We start from the raw sequence: 21,054 nt of genomic DNA on the forward strand, positions 1-21,054 counted from the left end.
CTCCCACCCCCCACCCCGCCCGCAGCCAGCTCTGCCGCCGCGCTCGGCTCACGCGGGCGGCGCTGACCCGGGAAGGGGCGCCCTGCACTCTGCGATCGGCCGGTGAAGGCGGAGGCAGCAGCGGGCTTCAGGGCCACCCGGGTCGGCGCTGCTCGGCTGAGCGGGAGCTGGAGGCCGGCGGAGGCTGGCGGTGATGGAGGTGTGAGGAGGCGGCGGCGGGGCCCGGGGACCGTGAGGCGGCGCGTGGCGGCGGCGCGGAGCGGGAGAGGCGCGGAGCAGGGGTGGGGGCACCGGGGCGGCCGCCCTCCCGCGGCGTGGAGGCCCGCTCTCCTGCTCCCGGCGTGGAACGCGCGCCCGTCGATCCTTCGGCGCCGTCCTCCGCCGCTCGGCCCGCCCCGGAGCAGGGGCAGGGTGCCGGGGGTGGCGTGGCGCTTGGCGCTCTGATTCATTCATTCTCCGCCGACTGGAGCCTCAGACCTGCGGTGCTCCGAAGAGAGGAGGGAAGAGGGGGCAGCCGCGAATGAAGGGTCGGGCGCGAGCCGGGCTCCATTGTGCTCGGCGGCGGGGGGCGGGCAGGGGCTGAGGGAGGTGGGATCGGGCCCCCTCCCTCTGCTCTCCAGTGTGCGCTGCGCCCCCAGCCTGCTGCCAGCCTGGAAATGGCTCCGTTTATTCTCGGGAGAATGAATCGATCCTGCCCAGCCTTCTCTTCCTCCTCTCCACCTCCTCTCTGCTCCGAGTCTTAGGAGGGGAGAAATTTAAGACAGATTCCAATGTGGAGTGCCGTGCACGTCGCGAGCTGCCGGGTTTGCACTTGGAGGAGATTTTTCTACATAGCTTTTTTCTAATGTGAGCGCAGGGAAGCAGTGGCATTACTGCTTTTAGGATTTTTATTTTCTCGTAGGGATCTCTCAAGTGCACGTCGCATTGGGTTGCACGCTCCACCCCCAGGGACCTGGTGTGGTCGAGAAATTTGAACCTGCAGCCTTACCACCGAAAAGACCGAGTTACCTGGCTCTCTGTGAGTGTGGAGGAGGGCATGAGCGAAATGACCACGGAACTCTTTTTGTAGGATTCGGGGAAGCTGAATTCTGCGTTTTCCGACACATAGACTCATTTTGTGGAAGAGGGTTGACCGCTGTCTCCTCCGCGCAGCATTTTAACTCTAATAAGCAAATGCCACCTTTGTTTGAACGTTTTTGGTATTTACGAGAGAGAAATCATTTTACCTAAGGGAACTAATTGAATTGCCACATACCTCCAGAAAAGGACCTCGGGGGGTGGAAAAGCAACTGCGAAACAGCAGACGGAGAAATTCCTTTGGAAGTTATTCCGTAGCAGAAGAGCAGAAACTTCAGAGCAAGTTTTCATTGGGCAAAATGGGGTAAGGATTTTTGTGTTTAACACAGCTTCTAATCTGTGTGTGTGTGTGTGTGTGTGTGAGAGAGAGAGAGAGAGAGAGAGAGAGAGATACTGAGCGATGGTGGATATTGTCTTGTTTTATGTTTTCAAACAAATTTGCCACCTTGCTAAGCTGGCCATACTTTTAAAGCAGATGTGTTAACCTTTTAACAATTTTTTTTTATAGAGTGATACCGGAGGTCATAGTTAAGAAACATAGTACTATTTTAGAAGTAATATTTAAGAAGACAACACACTTGCGTTTTACTGTTCAAACTGCCGCATCAGTTTGTAATCAAAATTATGTTGTCTTAGGTTTTGTTGCCAGTGTCTTTCAGAGAAGTACATAAGCACTGCATTCTCTTAGTACTTTGAGAATAATCAATCAGTTGCACAAATAAATAATTGTCAAGTAATGACTGGTTAGACTACAGTACTTGAAAATGATCCAATGTTGCCCTCTCTGCCCTCTGCTTTGCCCTTGAATAGCCAAAGCTAAAAAGTGCAGAATTGATTTATTAGGGCATTAAAACGAAAATCTGAAAGTCTTACTGATGTGGTCTCCACAGGGAGGGTGCCCTTGGTAGACAGGAGCTTGAACAGGAAAGAGCTTTTTATTGAAGGAACATGTTCACTTCAATTTTTTGCTTTTAAGCTCAGGTCTTCAATTTGTGTTAACAGTGTCCGCTCTTCACCTTCTTTCAGATCCAAAGTCAACCAAGGGTGCATTTTCCAACCTTTTATTAACTCTTCACACAGTAACTTGATACAATGCTAGTGACTTCCTAATTTAAGTTAGAAACCCATAATTTAGTAATGGAGTAATGATCTAGTCATTTCATTGACAGATTATTGATGCTTTTTGTCAAAGAGGAACTTCCAGAATTTCCTCACCCACCCTCCCTCTTTTCATGGTGATTGAGCAAACATATTTAAAGTATAGTTAAGGGATGGTGATGGAAAAGTATGTGCTTTTAAATTCATTGTAACAGTTTAGGGGTGTGCACACCTAACTTATTTTCTTGAAACTTTCAGAGGAAAGTTCTTAGATGGTAGTACCTTTATTTGTTGGAGTTAGAATTTGAAGTTTATTAAATTGAACAAGTTTGAAAATGTAGAACATATGTTGTAGGAGTCCATCAGGAATTAATAAAAAAGAGCAATAATTTAAAAATTTAAATGACAATTGAGAACATATATAACTTGGATGATTTAGGGTACTGTTAAGAGCAATTAAAATACCTCATTCTATTTCTAGTGCTGTTACTAGTAGCTTTGTGATCTGAGACAAATTACTTAACCTCCATGGACTCTGTTTTCTTATCTGTAAAATGAAGGACTTGGATGAGTTAAGTTTTTCTTTTCCAGTCTATAAAAGTGAATTGTTTTCTTTTTCTCCTTTTTTAATGATTACTAATTGGTTTCTTGAAGTAAATCTTTCAGATGGCGAGATTGTTTTCTCTACGCAGCTTTTAAGCACGCAAGCTGGAAAACAATGACATTTGAAAAATGTTTTGGATGAATTGCACCAATTTTAATAAGAGAAAAGACTGAAAAATACTACTATTCAAAACCTTTGAAATATGGCTTCTCTTGAGAACCTGCAGCTCTTTTGTTTAAAACATGTCAGAGGAAAAAAGAATCAATTTGCAGTTTTTCATGTGGAAGGCTGCATTCTCTAGGCTGTGGAGTGGTAGTATCATGGAAGGAATTGGTTTTCCAAAACCTTTAAGCTGCGTGAATGCTCATCATTTTACCAAGGGAAGCTCAGATGAACTTAATTAGGAAGGTGACTGGTATTTAATATATGCAAATAAGCTCTCACACATAGCACACGTTTTAGATACGTCCGTGTAATTAAAATTTCTTGATAAACCATCTTATTTGCCCTTCATAAAGTCTTAAAGGTGGACTGGAGAGGCAAAGGAGTGTTTTGGCATTATTTTTCTGAAAGTCTGTATTTGGGGCTATGACTCTTGTTGACAGTAACTTGTTTCAGCTGAGTTGTCAAGAGTGGCTGGATAGGTGGAAGTAGGAGAGGAGAGCATGCAGAGAAGGCATTTGTGGAAGTTCCTACACTTGGTAGGTGTTTATCCCTAATAAGTGCGGAATAAGCATAGCCTCTTGCCCCTATTTAAAACAAAGGGAAACAGGTTGAACTGTTTTACCCAGGCAGTCCTAAATTACCTTACTCTGACAGGTGTCTACAATTTAATTTTGTGGATGAAGAGTTTCACATATTTTTGACTGTTACAATAAGAATTTATCTTTGCCTAAATTATATATATGTACATATATATGATTGCAAGTCTAGGGGCAAAGTTTAAGCAAAAGGAATTATTTTTAAAGAAAATGAGTGATGAGTTTAGGCAGAAACAAATCTGTGGCTCTTGTCATAGTAGTTTATGAACTATGGTGGAAACGGAAAAGAACAGCTGAAACTGACAGTTGGCAGAGTCTGTCAAAGTATCTTGGATGCTGCCTGCACTGTTTTTAATTACAGTGAAGGCAGTTGAAGTATTGGTTTGTGAAGTAGGTACCCCAGACCCCCAAGAATTAGAGCACTCGTGTATATACGAAAAAGGCTTTGAAAAGCTTCCAAGCCCACATGAGGAGCCCCTGCTAGTATGACCCCCAGCCCTTCAAGCGGTATCTCATAAAGAGAGCAGTGAGTCAGTAGCTATTTTAGAACTATTAGAGTAGGCAACAGAAATCAAGTAACTTCAGTGAGTTATTTCATGCCACCTTTTGTTTTGTTGAGCCCATATTGGCGACTTAGTGCCATCAGCAAGGGAATAGAGAACCCACTTCCCTGCCCCCCTTAAGAGTTCTGTATAAAATGTGACGCCCTGCTGATGAGGTCTGATAATGCTGTCTCTGACTTATCTCACCTGCCTGTGGGAACCTCTGGAAACCCTCTTCTCTGCATTCCCTAGATAACTTCCTGAAGCCTGGAAGTGGGTGCTGCTGCATTGCAACCTGAACTGAGTCCCTTCTTTGCTGAGAGAGGAAGCTGACACCTCTTCTTTCTGCCTTAGGCTACTGTGTGCTGCTTTCTGGGAGCTACTGTAGCAAAAATGAGGAAATCTTGATCCAGCCCTGCAGTGTGAATGGGCCTTGTTGTTAAGGCAGTCGTTTCTAACAGAGAAGTTAGATGCGAGTCCTTAATTCTTTATTTGTTCATTTTACCAGTTTTGAACCCCTCTCCTGTGGCATGTACAGCAGCTCAGTGCTGCTGATACAGAGACTAGTAAAATGTGCTCAGGGAGTTTGTAGTTTAGAAATTGGGAAGACCATCAAGCCTAACATTAAAAAGTACAGTGAAATGTCTAAGGGCTGTACTGTAGGTTATAATTCTTCCTAGAGGTACAAAATGTGTGTCTGTGTGGCATTACCTGCTGGGGGAAGGATGAAAAAGCTTTCGTAGAGGAGGTAATAAGTATCAAATAATGAAAGATGAGTACAGGTGGGACTTCTAGACAAATGAGAGGGCTTGCAAGGCAGGGGGTTGACGGTACTAAGATAAGGAACTACAAAGAAGTTTGACATGACGAACTGGGCTTTTTGGGGGTATAGCAAGAGATAGGCCTAGCGTCTTATGCAGGGGCCAAGTTAGAGGGCTTTGTAGACCAAACAAAAACTGGTGTATTTCAAGCTTTTATTGGCAATGGTCCATTATAGTAAGATACATGTTTTTACCTTAAAACCTGGTGCACACATATATAAATGATAAAATGTCACAAAGTAATACACTTTGTGTGATGCATTCTGGTATTTCTATTCTATTTTTAAGAAAGAATGACAGTTGGGACTCAGTAAATTGATTTAACAACCCAGTGGTAGCAACTGGTAATAAGAAAAACACTGCTCTTGGCTGTGGGAACCACTAATGGGCCTTCAGTAGAGTAGTTACATGTAGGGTCAGGGAAGTAGGGTGAGAAAACAGTTTCAAAAATCACTTAAAATTTGGTTTTGTATGTTGTGTCCTGTGGAAACACCAAGCCAGAGCAACAAACCTTGGCTCGGTAGGGGAAGTTGATAGCTGGGCAGGCCCTGGAAAATTCCAGGGTGGAGGGTGGGGAGGGATGGTGATGTGTTGTGTGTGGTTGTCTAAGGGGAACGTTTTCAGGATTAGGGCATTTCATGTGCAGAGGTAAAAAATGTAGGAAATGGCATGGTATGTTCCTAGCAGAGCTGCCCACTCAGATGGGCCATGAAACAATGAATTTGGGTTTAAAAAGGAATTTGTAGCTGTCATACAAACTACGTGGATAGTAAGAGTGAGAACATTTAAAAAATTATATCAAGCAAGTAATCAAAGGGTACTTGGCATTGCCAGTAACATTTGCCTTGTAAGCTGAAAAGTTATTTCTCCCGTGACTAACATAGACTTATAATTTTATATCTATCAACATGTACCAGGAGGCTCTCAACCTTAAGAAGAGTAGAAGAAGAGTTTGCATATTTTGAGATAGGTTCTCCCCACTCCCCCCAGTTTTGTTGAAATATAATTGACATATAACATTGTATTTGTTTAAGATATATAAATGTAATGATTTGACACATGTACATATTGTGAAATAATTGCCATAAGTGTCGTTAACATTCGTCACTTCACATAGCTACAATTTTTTTTCTTGTGATGAGAACTTTCATGAAAATAGGTTTGTTTTTGCACATGTTAATGGAATAATTGAGCCCACCTCACTCTTACTGAAATTTTGAAAGAACTCATTTTTTGTTTTTGGATGTTTTCAAGGTAACATTATTATACATGGGCAGGATCACTCTTTCTCTTTCCAAATGTGCTTGCCCCCAGTATATAATCTGTTTCATATTCTGAGGACTTTTAACTGGTTCCATTTTGCTCTTATTTTTTTTTCCTTGTGACTTCATCCCATTTTCCTTTGTCCTACTGACTCAGGCAGGGATAATAGCAATGGATTCTCATGGCTTTTCCCCTGGCTACAGTGCATTTACCTACGTAAAGGTAGTGGAAAAAAATGTAAGCCCACTCCCACCCCTAAACTGCCATCTCTCTAACTTTGCTTCTGCGATTTCCTCCTTATCTCCCAGCTTCTGTTTGCTTCCATGTTGGGATTGGCAATATTCATCTGAGGTTCTCTTTATCCCCCTGAAAAAAGTTGAAGGAGGAGGAGGAGGAATTTTCTTTTCCAAATGTGGTGGTGATGGGATGGGTAGGCCATCTACTTTCAACTAACAGGTAATATGATCTCTATATGGATAGCAATTTGTGTTATCATGCCAAGATGTAGGAATATTATTATTTAAAGGTATTTTATGATGTCTTTTTAAAAAACGAGATCCTATTGTAGAGATTTAAACATATTGTTACCTATTCAGCAGGATACAGGTTGAATCAGAGGATTATGGTACTTGAGTATTTGTGCAGAGTTCTTAGTGAGACTAGAAACTAGTCAATGTTGGTTACACTAAGTAAATTAACTTCTGGGAGGAGCAAATATTAGAGCTGAGATCATTTGGGAGACAGAATGGATATCATGTATACAATGATTTTGGTTCAGCCCTGAGGTTTTTATATGAAATAGTGATTATGAGTAGCACATTAGGATATGATTATGTAATTCTTAAAAACAAGATATATGATGTCATTTTGATTGGTCACATTATGTAGTAAACAGAATCTTTTTAGGAAACATCCTATTGATCCTATTTTTATTTCTTTCACTTGTAATTTTATTTCTTTATTTTGACTTACTGGCCTTCAAATAGAATTACTAAACTTTCACAACAAACTTGCAGACCTATCATGAGAAAACAAGTGTATATACAAAAAAAAATTCTTTTCAAAATATAAATATATAAAGGGTATGTTTAAGGGGATCTCTTAATTTTGGCTAAGTACAATAATTGATTAATTTTGAAATGAGGTCACACTATAAACCTGACTAGTGTGACTTTTCTTTTTGGGGGATTAGGGAATCATGGAAGTTGATTTAGGCTAATCACCTGCCTGAAATGTTATTTATGGCAGTTAAGGGATGACTAAAGAAACTGTCTTCATACATAGTTTGTAAACTCAGTTTAGATTTAAGTGAATGTCTCAGATGAAAAAAGGTGCTTAAATCTCAAAACACTCAACCTCCCTACAGCCATGTGATTTTTATTTTTTTCAGACCTCTGGTATTTAGGTGAAATATTTGTTTAGTTATTTAGGATTAATCCAGCTAAGTGGTCAGAAGAGCAGGGAAAATGAGTTCCAAATATTTAATGTTTTCTGATAACATTTTTAAATGACTGAATATAAGACATTTGAAATAGTTTTATTTCTCAATTAGGATCTGGGTACTTGAATGAAGTATGTAGTGTCTTGTTTTTTGCATATTTGTAATGCCTTATGACCTGCAGCTCACACACTAAAGTGCCCTGTAGTTTATGAGATTGATTGTGTTGGGAAAAAAACTAGATTTTCCTAGAGATCAAGAAGATTTATCCGTTAAGTTTTGAAAATTTTAGCGTGTTTGAGGCATTGAAAGGTTTTAGGCTCACTATCTTTATTTCAAAAGAATCTCCATGTGATAAAATTATGTAAATTTTAGCCTATCTGCAAGAATTGAGATAAACTTACTAACTGGGCATTGCAGGAATAGGTAAAACTTTTTAAAAGCTGATCATTCAATGGTTTTTAGCAGGTGAATAAAATTGTATAGTTAGAAACTTAACTTAAGGCAAAAAACCTTAATTTTTACAGTCTACTGCTCTGTACTATAAAATTAGGATATACCCACCATCACTCTTAAAAGAGACAGATTTATCAGTGAACTTATGCTCTTAATTGTATCTTGATTCTCCTTTCCCCATTAATCATAATTCTAACACATTGGTCATTTCTATGCTACCTAATACAATATCTGAGAAAAAGAGATAAAATTGATACGAGTCAATGCTGCTTGTTTTAAGCAACATTTTTGAGGGAAAAGGTTAAAATTATTGACATGTATATATAGTATCGATTTTATGCTTTACCTTTTCCCTCCACTTGTATTTTATTTATTTCTCATCTTGTTTGAAAAAGTTTAAAAAAAAAAATCTGACTTCTCTGGTAAGTATAATTTAGAATCAATTTTATTGGGGTAAGTATAATTTAAAATTACTTTTGCAGGGGCATCCTTTAGTGACCTTGCAAAAGAAAAAATGAAACTATTCTCATGAGGTTTTTTTTCCACAATATTGGATTGTGACAAAATGGCTCTTGTACAGCTAAAAGAATTCAAAATATGTTAAACTAATATTTGACTCAATTAAGAACTGAATTTCATTTATACTTAACTATCTTTTAACGCAGGCTACTGGAGGAAGGCAAAAAGTCAATATTGTCTTTCTTGTATCAGAAAATAAAATTACTTATAAAATAAACTTAGCAACCTAGTCAGTATTTTCTCTTTCTAGAACAGTTTACCTTTGCACTTTCTCTAGCTTTTAAAAGAATCACCGTAATCCCTTAACACCTAATATTAGCTTAAAAAAATAGCTTTGCTTTATGGACATTTTCTTTTAATGTTCTTCCATAAAACATGAAGCATTTCCATGCTATCTTAGAAAAGGGTTGGCACTAGTTCTTCAAGGCAGAGCAGTTGTAAGAATTGAGGGCTTTTTTGTAAAATTACCAAACAGGAGTTAGATAGAAAGTACACTCAAACAAAAAACTGTATTGGGAAACCACAGATAACCAAAGCAGCTTTCATTCCTTTATAAGGTCATTTTAAGTCATGTTTATTTTGTCACGTCTATTGGTACATCTGGATCCATGTGTTCACATGCCTCAGAGTCCAGAGAGCTGTAGAAGAGAGTGCCCTTGACTTCCCCTCCCCACCCCACCCCACAGAATGGCTGGCTCCTAACTTGTCCTTATCTTTAGTAGGAGAGCCTTAATAGAAATGAGCTGAAGGGGCCCGCTGAGTGGCTCAGTTGGTTAAGAGCTCGCTCAAGAGTTTGAGCTCTGAGCAACAGCGGTTCGAGTCCAGCCCGAGCTGAGCAGCCGCTGAGCTGCNGCTGAGTGGCTCAGTTGGTTAAGAGCTCGCTCAAGAGTTTGATCTCTGAGCAACAGCGGTTCGAGTCCAGCCCGAGCTGAGCAGCCGCTGAGCTGCCAACAGGTAGCAGGATGGCTCAGCTAAAACAAAACAAAACAAAAAAACAAAAAAACCCCGAAATGAGCTGAGAGCTACAGCTCTGGTACAGATCTCTGTGGGTACTAATTATACATGGACCTAACCACCTAGTGCATAGTATGGCACACATGTGCAGTATAAGTTGAAAGGATCTGGGGGATTAGACCCCATTTTTAGTATGCAGGAAATGCTGATTTTTAGCAGTTGAGTATATGGTGGGATGTACCAATTATTTTTCTGGTAATTTTCCTAGGTAAATGTTGGATCCTTTCACCTTTTAAGTACACCTCAATCTTATTTAAGCAGTTATTGTCTTCCTTCTGTTTCATTTAAGTATTTATAAGTAAGAAGTTTAAGAGGGTTATTCTGAATAATGCTTTTTTTGTGAGTTAGAATTTTCTGCCTTGGTTACTTTCAGCTTCCCCCATTGGGCCCTTAATAACAGTCTCTAGGAAATTATCTTAAGTGGATTTGACTATCAAAGAGCTCAAAGTACTCAACGTTAGAAAATTTCTGTCAGTCAGTCTTCCTTCGTGGACGCTAAGTCTATACATTACGAAACTTAGGACAATTATTTTGAACCTACTACAACATTTGAGCGCGCTCAACCTATCCCTTGACCTTTCTGTGCTTCCTTTTTGCTTATTTTGTAAAACTGCTGTTTTCTGCCCTACTCTGTTGTCATGAATCTCTATCACATGGCTTTTAACATTAAAATTCATGTGCTCTGCTTAATCACCCTGCCAGTTTCCCGAGATGTTTACAGAATGAGGATTCCACCTACTCTTGTTTAGTCCGTATTGCCCAGGGATCTGTATACATTCAGCTGAATGGGATCTCTCTCAAGTCACCCTTAAACTCTATCTTTAGGTTCTGCTGATTAAAAAAAAAAAATAGTTCTAGGGAGGGCGGTTGTTTCCGTGTGAGAGGTGAAAAGGATAACTATTGCATTCTTCTGTACACCTGAAACTAACCATAAAAAAAAAAAAATAGTTCTGAATCTTGCAGGCTGCTTTTCCCCCTTACTCCACTAATTTTAGTTGTCTTATTTTCATCGTTGCTTTCATTTAGTATTTTATTAATATTACATTGATCTTTATTGCTATACCTATGTTAGCATGAGGGAAATACGTAATAACGCATTCATGACAGTATTGCTATTTAGTTTTATTTGCTGCTATTTTAGTATATTCTGAGTAATTAGTATATATTCTGTGGGTAAACTATAGTCTATTCATATTGTAGGGAGCTAGCCTGAAGAACGTTTTCAAAGATGGTGCGGTGGTCAGTTAGAAACTAGGATGCAAAATTCTATATTCTTTATGACCTCAACTATATAAAATATGTCTGTTTATGCATAAAAAAGATTTGAAGGACATTCCTTAAAGTGCTACCATATTTTATTTCTGGAAATAAGTGAAAGTTTTTTTGAGTCTTTCTAAAATTTTTGCTTCTCTATGATGAGTATGTTAAGTTTCAGAACTTCTCTTGGGTTTTAGGGGTGGGAATACTTAAAATATGCTGATATTACAGTGCAAAGCTATCAGGACCACTGTTCCTGCATATAGATACTGATATGCTTGTATCAGTCATAGCTTGCTTGTATCATTTTATTTCATTTTTCTTTTCAAAATTGGCTAAAGAAGTAGTTACTCTAATGATAGCAACAGTGGTTTCTTTTTTAAGTATAAGGAGTCCTGCTGTCAGGTATCAGAGTATTAGTACTAATCTCCTTTTTATGGATAAGGAGACAGCGCTCAAAGGAAAATGTCACTTATGGAAGGTTATGCAGCTCTGAAATGGCATGTGCTATATCTTTAGGACTATTAACTTAATTCAGGAGATTCTAAATGGATGCTCACATATGTAGAGGCTCATTTAGAAAGGGGTATCTAATCCCTCGTATTAAAAAAAAAGGAAAATTCTAATTTAGTGCAAGCTGAGTATCTTTGTGGTGAGTTCATTAAATGTATCGTGTTTTCCTTTTAAACGGTTGTGAAAGAAACCATCTAATTTTAGTGGACTTAAATCTCTGCTCAATGCATTATATTTTGAGTACATTGAAATCTTTTTCATAAATGATTTGATGTTATTACATGTGCTTGGTATAGAGTTGCTATTAAATTATATATTACATGTGCTTGGTATAGAATTGATATTAAATTATAAATTCCCATCAGTCAAAGTTCTGTTAACTGCTCTTGTAGTTACTGGGCACACGAGCCTCTGGAAGACTTAAGTAGAAGTAGGCAGGGTATACTTCTCTGAAGACTTCAGACCAGAAAAAGAAAGCTTGAGATGTTACCTCATAATACTTTTCTTAGGGCTTACTGCTGGATCAGGAGACCCACAAGTGGAAGGATTATATACAGTTATATACAGTTATATACAATTTCACCATGTGGTAACTGTGAGTTACTTGATTCCCTAGAATTCGTGAGAGAAGTTTGGATCATATTGTATCCAGGTTTAAAATTATCCTTCTTTCTGACTTATTTCCCCCAAAGGTCTCAGACTGGGATGCTATCATTGGCTGGGCAGCACATGTGTGAACATATAAGGTAGAAGGCGGTAGGGACGGGTGGGGACCCTGGGAAAGTAAGAGAACATGTCCTGCCTAAAGACGTATCCATTGTGTTCTAAAAACCTTCTGGTGAAAGAAATGCAGCTGGAGCCTAATCTCTTATTTATTTAGCCAACATTTTTTTGAGCTCCTACCATGTGCTAGTGACTGTGATACTTTAATCTAGGTCAGCTACAGTAAGTTTAGAAATGCTTACACTCTTGACAACAGAAGGAGCATAGCTGGGCAGTGGCAGAAACGAACATTAAATTAGTGGTTCTTAATTTTGAACCTGCATCAAAATCACTTAAGGAGCTTGTTGAAAACACAGTTTGCTGGGCTTCACCCTGAGTTTTTGATTCATTGCTTCTGGGAGCGGGGCCCACGAATTTGCTGTTCTAACAAATTCCCAGGGGTTGCTGATGCTGCTGGTCCAAGGACCTTCCTTTAAGAGTCATTGCATTTGATAGATGAAGCTTACATGTGAGAAACTTCTTTGTTGAAAGCTTCAAAGATTATCGAAGCTTGCTTTCTCCCTGCTTGCAATAATGAGAATTTTGAACTGAGGAGAAAAACCCTGATTGAGCCTCGTATCTATTTTTTATAAGCTATAAGATCCAGGACAACTTGAAACTGATCCCTCTCTCTTTAAACCTGATTACTTTCAGCAGTACTTCACAGTTCTTATTGAGAGCAACTTCTGCTTTCAGGCATTTCTAAATGTATTATTTTTAAAACTACCCAACACTGCTTTGACTCCTGAAGTTTTATGCTTTTGGAGGACGTATGCTTTTCTTCTAGATATTTATTCTGCTTTGTTTGTTCACATGCTATCATGTTAGTTCTCTATTGCTGTGTGACAAATTACCACAATTTGAGTGGCTTAAAACAACACCCATTTATCTCAGAGTTCTTGGAGGTCAGAAGTCTGGGCACCTTAACTGGGTCTTCTGTCACGATGCCGCAGTCAGGGTGGCATCTGGGACCAGTCTCATCTCTGGATCAAGGTCTTCTTCAAAGCTCATGTGGTGGTTGCTGAATTTAGCTCTTTGCAGCTATCGGACTCAAAGAGGGTGTCTTTAAGGCCGGCAGGAGGAACCCCACTCTGTTGCTTCATCTTCTTTTAAAAGATTCGCCTAATAAGTCAGGGCCATTCAGGATAAAACCACCCTTTTGACTAACTGAAGGTCAACAGATTAGTGACCTAATCACCCCATGTGTTATCCCATCCTATTCAACCCTTCTGTGCACACTCAAGGGAAGAGTTCTGTGCAGAAAGTGTCCACCAGGGGGCAGTAATGTAGGAGCCATGTTAGAATTCTGCCTGCTACATCAATCACGTTGAGTACCAATGGATATTTTCCAAATGCTCAAATATCAATATATCCATTTCATTTTTTTAACTTTTAAAAATCTATAGCCCTCTGCACTCCTGCTCCAATATGGATTGGTTACTCTTAGGCATACTTTGTATTCCTCATACTAGACCTTTCCTTATTTATTTTTTATTTTTGGGGGAACAGGGGGCATTTTATTTCCTGTTTCCTGGACACTATGTTTGTTTGTTTTTGTTTTTTTTTTGGTTTACCCATTTGTTTTACTGAAGCTCGTTTTCCTGTAGTTACCTGAAAATGGCTAGGTAGGAAATAACATTTTTGAGACATAATATATGAAAGTGTCTTCCCTGCCCCCACCCTTGCTTGTTTGAATGTAGATCTCTAGACAGGAAGTAATTTCCTCTCATTATTTTGAAGGTACTGATCTACTGTCTTCCAGCTTCCAGTTTACCTGTTGAAGGCTGCTTTTTTAAAAATTCCTGTTCCTTCATGTGTGACTTTCCCCCACTTTGGAAGTTTTTAGGATTTTCTTTTTCTTTTTTTTTTTCTCTGCTGTTCAAAAATTTGAGGATGTTAGGGTGTGGGTTTTTAAAAAAAATTATTTTATTTTATTTTATATTTTGCTTTTTATTTTTTTTACCATATGTTCTTTTGGCCACTGTTGGGTCCTTTCAATCTGTCAACTCCCCTAAGTTTGGGACATTTTCTTCTATGTTTCAAAAGTATCTTACATATATATTTTCTCTTATGAACTGTCTATTAGTTGGATGCTAGACCTCCTTTTTGTCTTATCTACTTTTTCTTTTTATTCTGCCTTCTAAGGAAATTTCCTTGACTTCATCTTCTAACACTTCTGTTGGATTTTTAATTTCCATGTAATTTTTAATTTCCAAGTCTTTCTCAACATCTCATTTATTGGAGGACATTTAGAGCATTTTGAAGTTTTGTTTTCTATTCCCTAAATTTTCTTTTGTGTTCCTTTTTTGCTTGTTCAGTTTCTTCTTTCATGTTGGAAGCTTTCCTGGAATACCTGGTGATCCTCAGTTAAACATAAGAATGAGATACTAAAACGCTGATTAGAAGCATTCTGTGATTTCAAGTGAGGCCTCTCCCCAGTCAGCTTCATATTAGGCATTTAGGCAGTGAACTGGTCTTTTTCTTGGGTGGGCCCCAGGGTATCAATAAGTAGAGATCTATTCTCTGAGATTGTTGGTCTTTTCTCTGAGACTGTTCAGTTTCTCTAGAGAGCTATCGTCCAGTGTATACACCTCTTGGCATTCTGAGAGCAAGGTAAGTATATGCTTCCATTGTTTACCTAGGGGGCATAGTACCTGCTGTAATCTGAAAATGGTGGAGGGGTGGGTTTTTGAGGCAGCATTGCTTGGTTTGCATCCCTTTTCTCAGGGCTCTTATTTTAGGCCTTACCCTTGTCATCTGCTATTGGAAAAAGTAGCTGCTTCACTATGGAGGGTGGGGAGGGGGGAGGGGTTTCTCATTGCTTTGTTATGTAAACTTGCAATCAGCTCTCCAATTTCAGACCCATACCTCATACCTTCTGCAGTTCCTTTGCCTCTGCATTCCGGCCAGCAGGTCGTTCACTTCCAGTTGCCTCTTTGCAGGTACTTTCGTTTCCTTAGCTTTGCCAAGTCAGGTGCTATTCTTTCTTTCAAAACTACGTCTTTCAAAACTGTATTAAAATAACTTATGCACTGGTGTCACTTCTATTCTTTGGTGTTATGGGTTTATACCTTCTTTTCCCCTTCACTTTCATTTTAGTGGAATTTCAGAAAAGGAAGATAAATGTGTGCAGTTAATTTGCCATGTTTGACCAGAATCACTGAGGGTTAGCATTTGAATTTATATAAGGCATCTTTCAGAATGTGTTGACACTGTTGACGGTTAATTGATTAGAATTTAGTGGATGATAAAGTGTTGGCTTTCTAAAAATCTCTCTGTTACCAACTCCTGAAAATTAAATACATGATGTAAGCATATCTTAAAATTAAAAAGTTAAAATTCATCATCATCCCAAACCTCAGCAAAACAAAGCACTTACTCTCTCAATTCTGTTGGGTAACTGAGGTGTTGCTACAGTTTATCCCCTAACACTGTGCCTCTTGAGCACTTGTAACAAACACTAAGCACTTAATTTGTGTCATGAGTCATGCTAGGCATTGGCACTACAAAGATGAGTAGACAGCCATGTAAACAAGAAATTACTTGACTGTGATGTAAGTGCTACAATAGAGATGTACTTTGTGTTTGAGAGCACAGAGAAGGAAGTGCCCACCTCCGTCTGGGAAGGTCAGAGAAAGCTTCACATAGCCAGTTATGTTGGTTTTGAGCCTTAAAGATCAAACAGGAGTTGATGGGAAGTTTGGGACGTGGGGCGGTAAAGCTTCAAAGGCAATATATGCTAGTTATCAATAGAAAGTTAAGGTAGCTTGGCATAACTCAGTTATGGTGTGAAAGTAGATTTGACTAGAAAGGTAGTACAGGGCGAGATGATGACTGTGTGTCATGTTAGAGGATTGGCTTTTCCTCTAGGTTAGTGAGCTCCACATATTTTTGATGTGGCAGCCATATCAATGAAAGATTTTGAGCATATTCCTTCATACATGCATATTTATAAATTACATGTCCTACTTGTGTATATCTATACTCTGAAACATACACAAAAATAGAAATGAAAGAGGAGAAAATTAACTTCTTCCTGTACCCCACTTTAGAAGCCATTGCTTTAAATGATGTTGAGCAAAGGAACAATTTTAAGCTTGTAGAATTATTATAATGCTTGTGTTTTAGATTAACTACTCAGGCTGAAATATGGAGGAAGTTTTGGAATTGTGGGAGGGGTGTGTGTGTGTGAAATGGATGGGGGTCTTGGAGACCCTAACATTTAACTGTAATAGGTTAATTGCCACAGTTTAGTCCAGAATAGTGGTTTGAATTAAGATAAGAGTAGAACAGGCTGGATTCAAAAGAGATGTAAGTAGTAGTATCCATAGGAGCTGACAGTGAACTATAATAGCTGTGGAGGGGTAAGGAGATCGACTTGGTCAGACATTAGTTGAGATGGGGAAACAGAAGAGAAACAAGTGTGAGGTGAGGTGAGGTAAGGTGAGGTGAGGTGAATTGAGTCAAAGTTGAAGTATTCATTTATGGCATTCCATATGGGAATGTCATAGTTGAATACCTAGGTCTGGTATTCAAGAAAAGAAAACTGGGCTGAGGCTAGAGTTTGGGAAATGATCAGAATATGTAAATAATGGCTGAGATTATGAATTGTGGGCGTGTTCATTTGGGGTATTTATAGAAAATTGCAGATCAGGCTTTTCTGGAGGAGGAGTCATCTGAGGGGCCGGCAAAGGAGCTGAGAGAGAGAGAGCTGCCTGGCTAAAACAGTGAAAACAGTGTCAAAAATCCACGAAAGGGAGTTTCAAGAATTGAGTCGCCAGGATCAAATGAGGCAGGAAGTATCTATTAGATCAGGTAAGTAGAGGTCCTTTAACAACCTTACTTTGAGAAGTTTGATCAGCGCGATAGAGGTATGTCTAATTTTTGTAACATTCTATTTAGAGTTATTTTAATATACCACTCCCCCCCCCCCCCCAATTGCTCTTTTCCTTCTATAGGGAACATTCTATTATCTTGGGAAACCAACCGAAGTGTTAAGTTTGCCAGAATACCACCAATTTTTTTAACATTTGTTGTCTTCTCTGTGGAAAACATCCTGCAACCTAGTCCTGTGGAAAGTCTTGGAGCTCTTCTGAGGTCTGAGACTACACTTAATATTTATCTTCTCATCCCTGCTCGTGCCCTGTAATCATACACAACATACATGCCCTCATGGGCAACCAGAGTGTAGAGGGGTTCTTTAATAAGTATGTTCTTTCTTCTGGGAAAGTTGCAGAATTGGCTTGTATAATAAGCACTGAATATTACTATGATTCCTACTGAGAACTCAGTATATTACTGTTTTGGAAGCAATTTTGCAATTTTAAGTTGTCTTATCTTTCTTTTGATAAATGTAAATATTTTTAATCTTTCAGGACAGGGTAGGCTTTTGTTTAATTTCTAGTCACTCAAAGTACCTGTACCCCTTTGCTAATTCTAATCTTATGATGACAGCTTGGATAGCGTTTTATTGTTTTTATGGGGACTTTCATGCTGAAGGAATATGTCTTTGCTAGTGAATTGAGCAGTATTTTTCTCTTTTATAGTAGTGAGAATCAGTTAAGAGATGGGTTTCAAAATGAAATAACTTTTACTTTACCCTTTGTTCTATAAAATGTAATTTCATCATCGAGCTCTAAATTGATGGGACTTGTACCATTTTTTAAAGTGTTTTTTTTTTTTTTTAAACCTTGGGAGCTGGATTTAGGCCACAGAAGCTATACCTGTGGTATAGCATCACATAGCCTAGCCTAGCCTAGCATAACACAGTACAGAGTAGATTAGCAATCAAGTGAGGTAGGTCTCTTGAACCAGCAGTGGGCTGCATTTAAATTATTGATCTTAGCTCTGTGATCTTGGATATATTACTAACGTTTTGTATGTCTCAGTTTCCTTGTCTGTAAAATTGGGATAGCATTGTGAACATAAAAGGATAAAATACAAACAAGGTTGTTACAGTGTTTTGTGGCATATAGTAGCTACTCAGTAGATCACAGCTATTACTATGGTTGTTGTACAGTTACATTTCTGGTACTTAGCTGAATTTTACTTTTTTAACTTCTAGAGAATATGAAAAGAATTAAGTTTTTGTACTCCTGAAGGCCAGAAATAAGTTTGTAGATTTTATCTGTGCTTTTCTAATCAAATACCCATTAAAATTCCGTTTCCTCTTCTATTTTACGTCCAAAGAACTTATCTGCTTAATGTTTTAATTTCATTGATTATCTTGAAATATGCTGCTTTGGGGGGGCCTGGATAGAACCATGAAAATACTATTTCTCAGTAAGGAAGTTGAAGTTTAAATATTATATATAATAGGAATAATCACTAATTCTATAATAAATTTTATAAGGTACACCTAAATAAATAACACTGTTTTTATGAAAACTCTTCTGTATAGGTAAGCTATCATATTGATCATCATATTAAGTCTACAGAATAGTATATACTAAGTATCTGATTTGGTCTTTTTTATTAAACATGTTCATCAGATATGGGAATATTTCAGGTCAGATATTGTTAAGTTACTCAGATTGGAATTTAATATATAAAAATTTAAGTGAAGAACCCACAAAAATGAAATGTGCTCATATTTATTACCTAAAAACGTGTTTATAAATTCTTATGGTAGCATTATTTACACTGTAAAAATCCTGAGGGCAGGGACTTGTCTTTTAATTTATTTAACCACTATTTATTGAGCAACCACTTGGTACATGACAAGTGTTTAAGAATATTTTTCTCCACACCCTTTATCTGCTTAGCCAGTTACTGCTAGGGGCTACACATCAAGTTGTGCTAGGGGGCTTCATATGTTCCCTCAGCAAATCAGCCGTGTAGGTCATGGCGGGGGAGTCCCTGGAGGATCTTAAGCAGCAGAGTGAAAATTCGGCTCACTTAAAAATGTTGCATCTATGCAGTAGAAATACTAGTTTGACCTCAGAGGGGCTGTTTCTCTCTTTTAGTGATTTCGAATATTTGGTCAAACTTGCATATAAGTTAAAAATTGGAGTTATATTAACCTTTTCAAGTAGACTTTTCATGTAAATGGAGGAAAGAATTCATGTAAATGGAGGAAAGAACTTCAGAGATAATTCTGGTTTTTTTTAAATTTTTTTTATTTTTTAATTTTTTTTATTAATGTCTTATCTCCCCCTTTGTGTTCAGGTACAGAAATAACCTCTTGTAAATTGGTGCCTCTGTTATTTTTAAGTGAGGCAGCTGAGGGCTTTGCCCACATCCCAGTACTAGCTGGTGGGAGAGCCTCGCCTTCTATTGCTTGGCCTTGTGTTCTTTCCTCTAGAAAGAGCAATCTCCACCAGTTAGAACAGTAATCCATTAGTTCAAGGCAGCTTAAAAAATAGGCTGTTTGACGAGTTTATAAGTTTCTTTTGAAATTCTGATCTTTCCCGTTTCTGAATCCTCGTTGCATTTTATATTAACTCTCCTATGGCATTTATCACATTCTACTCTTGTCTTCCATTAAAAAACTTTTTTTTTCTAGATGAAACCTCTTTGAGAATAGGATGTGTGCATGGTTCCTCTTTGTAAATTCCCAGCAGCTCTTAACAGAATACCTGGCATTCACTAGGTACTCAAATTATTAAACGTGCATTCCGAGAGATTGAAATTTTGGGCTTTTTAACCATGCAAAACCACAAGAATCTATTTAGTCTACAACAATTTAAGAGGTGCTTTGGTTAACTTCAGATCTAGGTTCAAATTCTTGCTCCATCCTCAGCCTGACTGTGTGATCTTGAATAGGTCACTTATGTCATTTTCCTCACCTGTAAAATGGAAATGACATGTATCCCATCCAGTTTTAAGATTTAACAGAAATGTACACAAAGGATCTAGTGCTTGATGTACTAATAGCTACTCAATGCACGGTAACTATTATTACATTTGAAATTTATTTTCTATTACAAAGGGTGCATACTCGTATTTTAGGACCAGTGGATAGCTCTATTACTTTGTGAAGGATGTATAATAAAGCAGAGAAAGGTCCATGGTGAAAAGTTGACAATATTTTGGTATGGTCATCAGATTGTAAAGTCTGGGCTTTTTAGTTTGCTAATTATTTACTTAGGAAGTTTGATTTTAGACTCTATGGACTGTTTTACCCTATGAAAACTCAAAAGAGACTGATATATAATTGGAATGGCAATTTATTAGTAAGTCATTAGAAATACACTTTTTATAGAAAAAAAAATTTTTATAGAAAAAAATTTGGCCACAGTGGAAGCCAAATTGCAATCAGAAGGTTGCTTGATGAGTAAGGATAGTTGATTGGACGTTCAGTGCTACAAAGTCTCAATGCATCATTGATCTCTACTGAGCACTCACATATGTCAGGCCCCCCTTCCCCAGATAGTGCTAGAGGTGCTGCCTAACCACGTCTCATAAATCCCTGTTCTAACTTACATGCTTTTGTGTTGTATGCTCTTTAAGGAGAAAGCAAAATACTTGCGGAGATTTTATACTTAGCCATTAGCCTGTCATTCATCCCTGAGTTTAGTCTCACCTTGGTTGGATTTGGGGAGCTTAGGTAAACTAAATTTTTAAAATTTAAACTTTGTATTAAGAAAAGTTTTAAGCATACAGAAACCTAAAGGTAATTATGTAATTAAACCCTTTGTAACCATCACCCAGCTTCAATAGTTATTTGCATATGACACATATTGTTTCATCTGTACTGCCTTTCCCTCTCCAGATTTTTTTAAAGTAAATTCTAGACATCATATAATTTTAACTGTCAATATTAAATATGTATTACTAAGAAGTAAGGACTCTTTTTTTTTTAAAAGATTTTTATTGGGGAATTGGGGGAAGGGGAACAGACAAGTTGCTGTCCTTTTGTTCTTCAGTCTAGGTGTAGAGGACGTTGCTTCACTGGCCCAAGTTGGCACCATCATTGCGCTCTTCCCGG

General features: G+C 38.4%; 1 protein-coding gene across 2 annotated transcripts in view; it reads left to right on the forward strand.

Moving 5' to 3' along the window:
* Nucleotides 1-375: 375 nt before the first annotated feature.
* The window catches only part of HOMER1 (homer scaffold protein 1), a 130,467-nt gene continuing 109,788 nt past the window's right edge, over nt 376-21,054 (forward strand). The window contains exons 1-2 of one of the 2 annotated variants that reach the window (XM_019641018.1): nt 376-1,381; nt 6,475-6,622. In XM_019641018.1, the coding sequence (XP_019496563.1) occupies nt 6,588-6,622 (35 nt within the window). In that variant the 5' untranslated portion in view covers nt 376-1,381; nt 6,475-6,587. The remainder of the gene's footprint in view (nt 1,382-6,474; nt 6,623-21,054) is intronic. The other variant, XM_019641019.1, reaches the window with a different exon arrangement.

The sequence above is a fragment of the Hipposideros armiger genome, unplaced genomic scaffold (assembly GCF_001890085.2).
Source record: "Hipposideros armiger isolate ML-2016 unplaced genomic scaffold, ASM189008v1 scaffold_55, whole genome shotgun sequence".
In the NCBI taxonomy this organism is placed as follows: domain Eukaryota; kingdom Metazoa; phylum Chordata; class Mammalia; order Chiroptera; family Hipposideridae; genus Hipposideros; species Hipposideros armiger.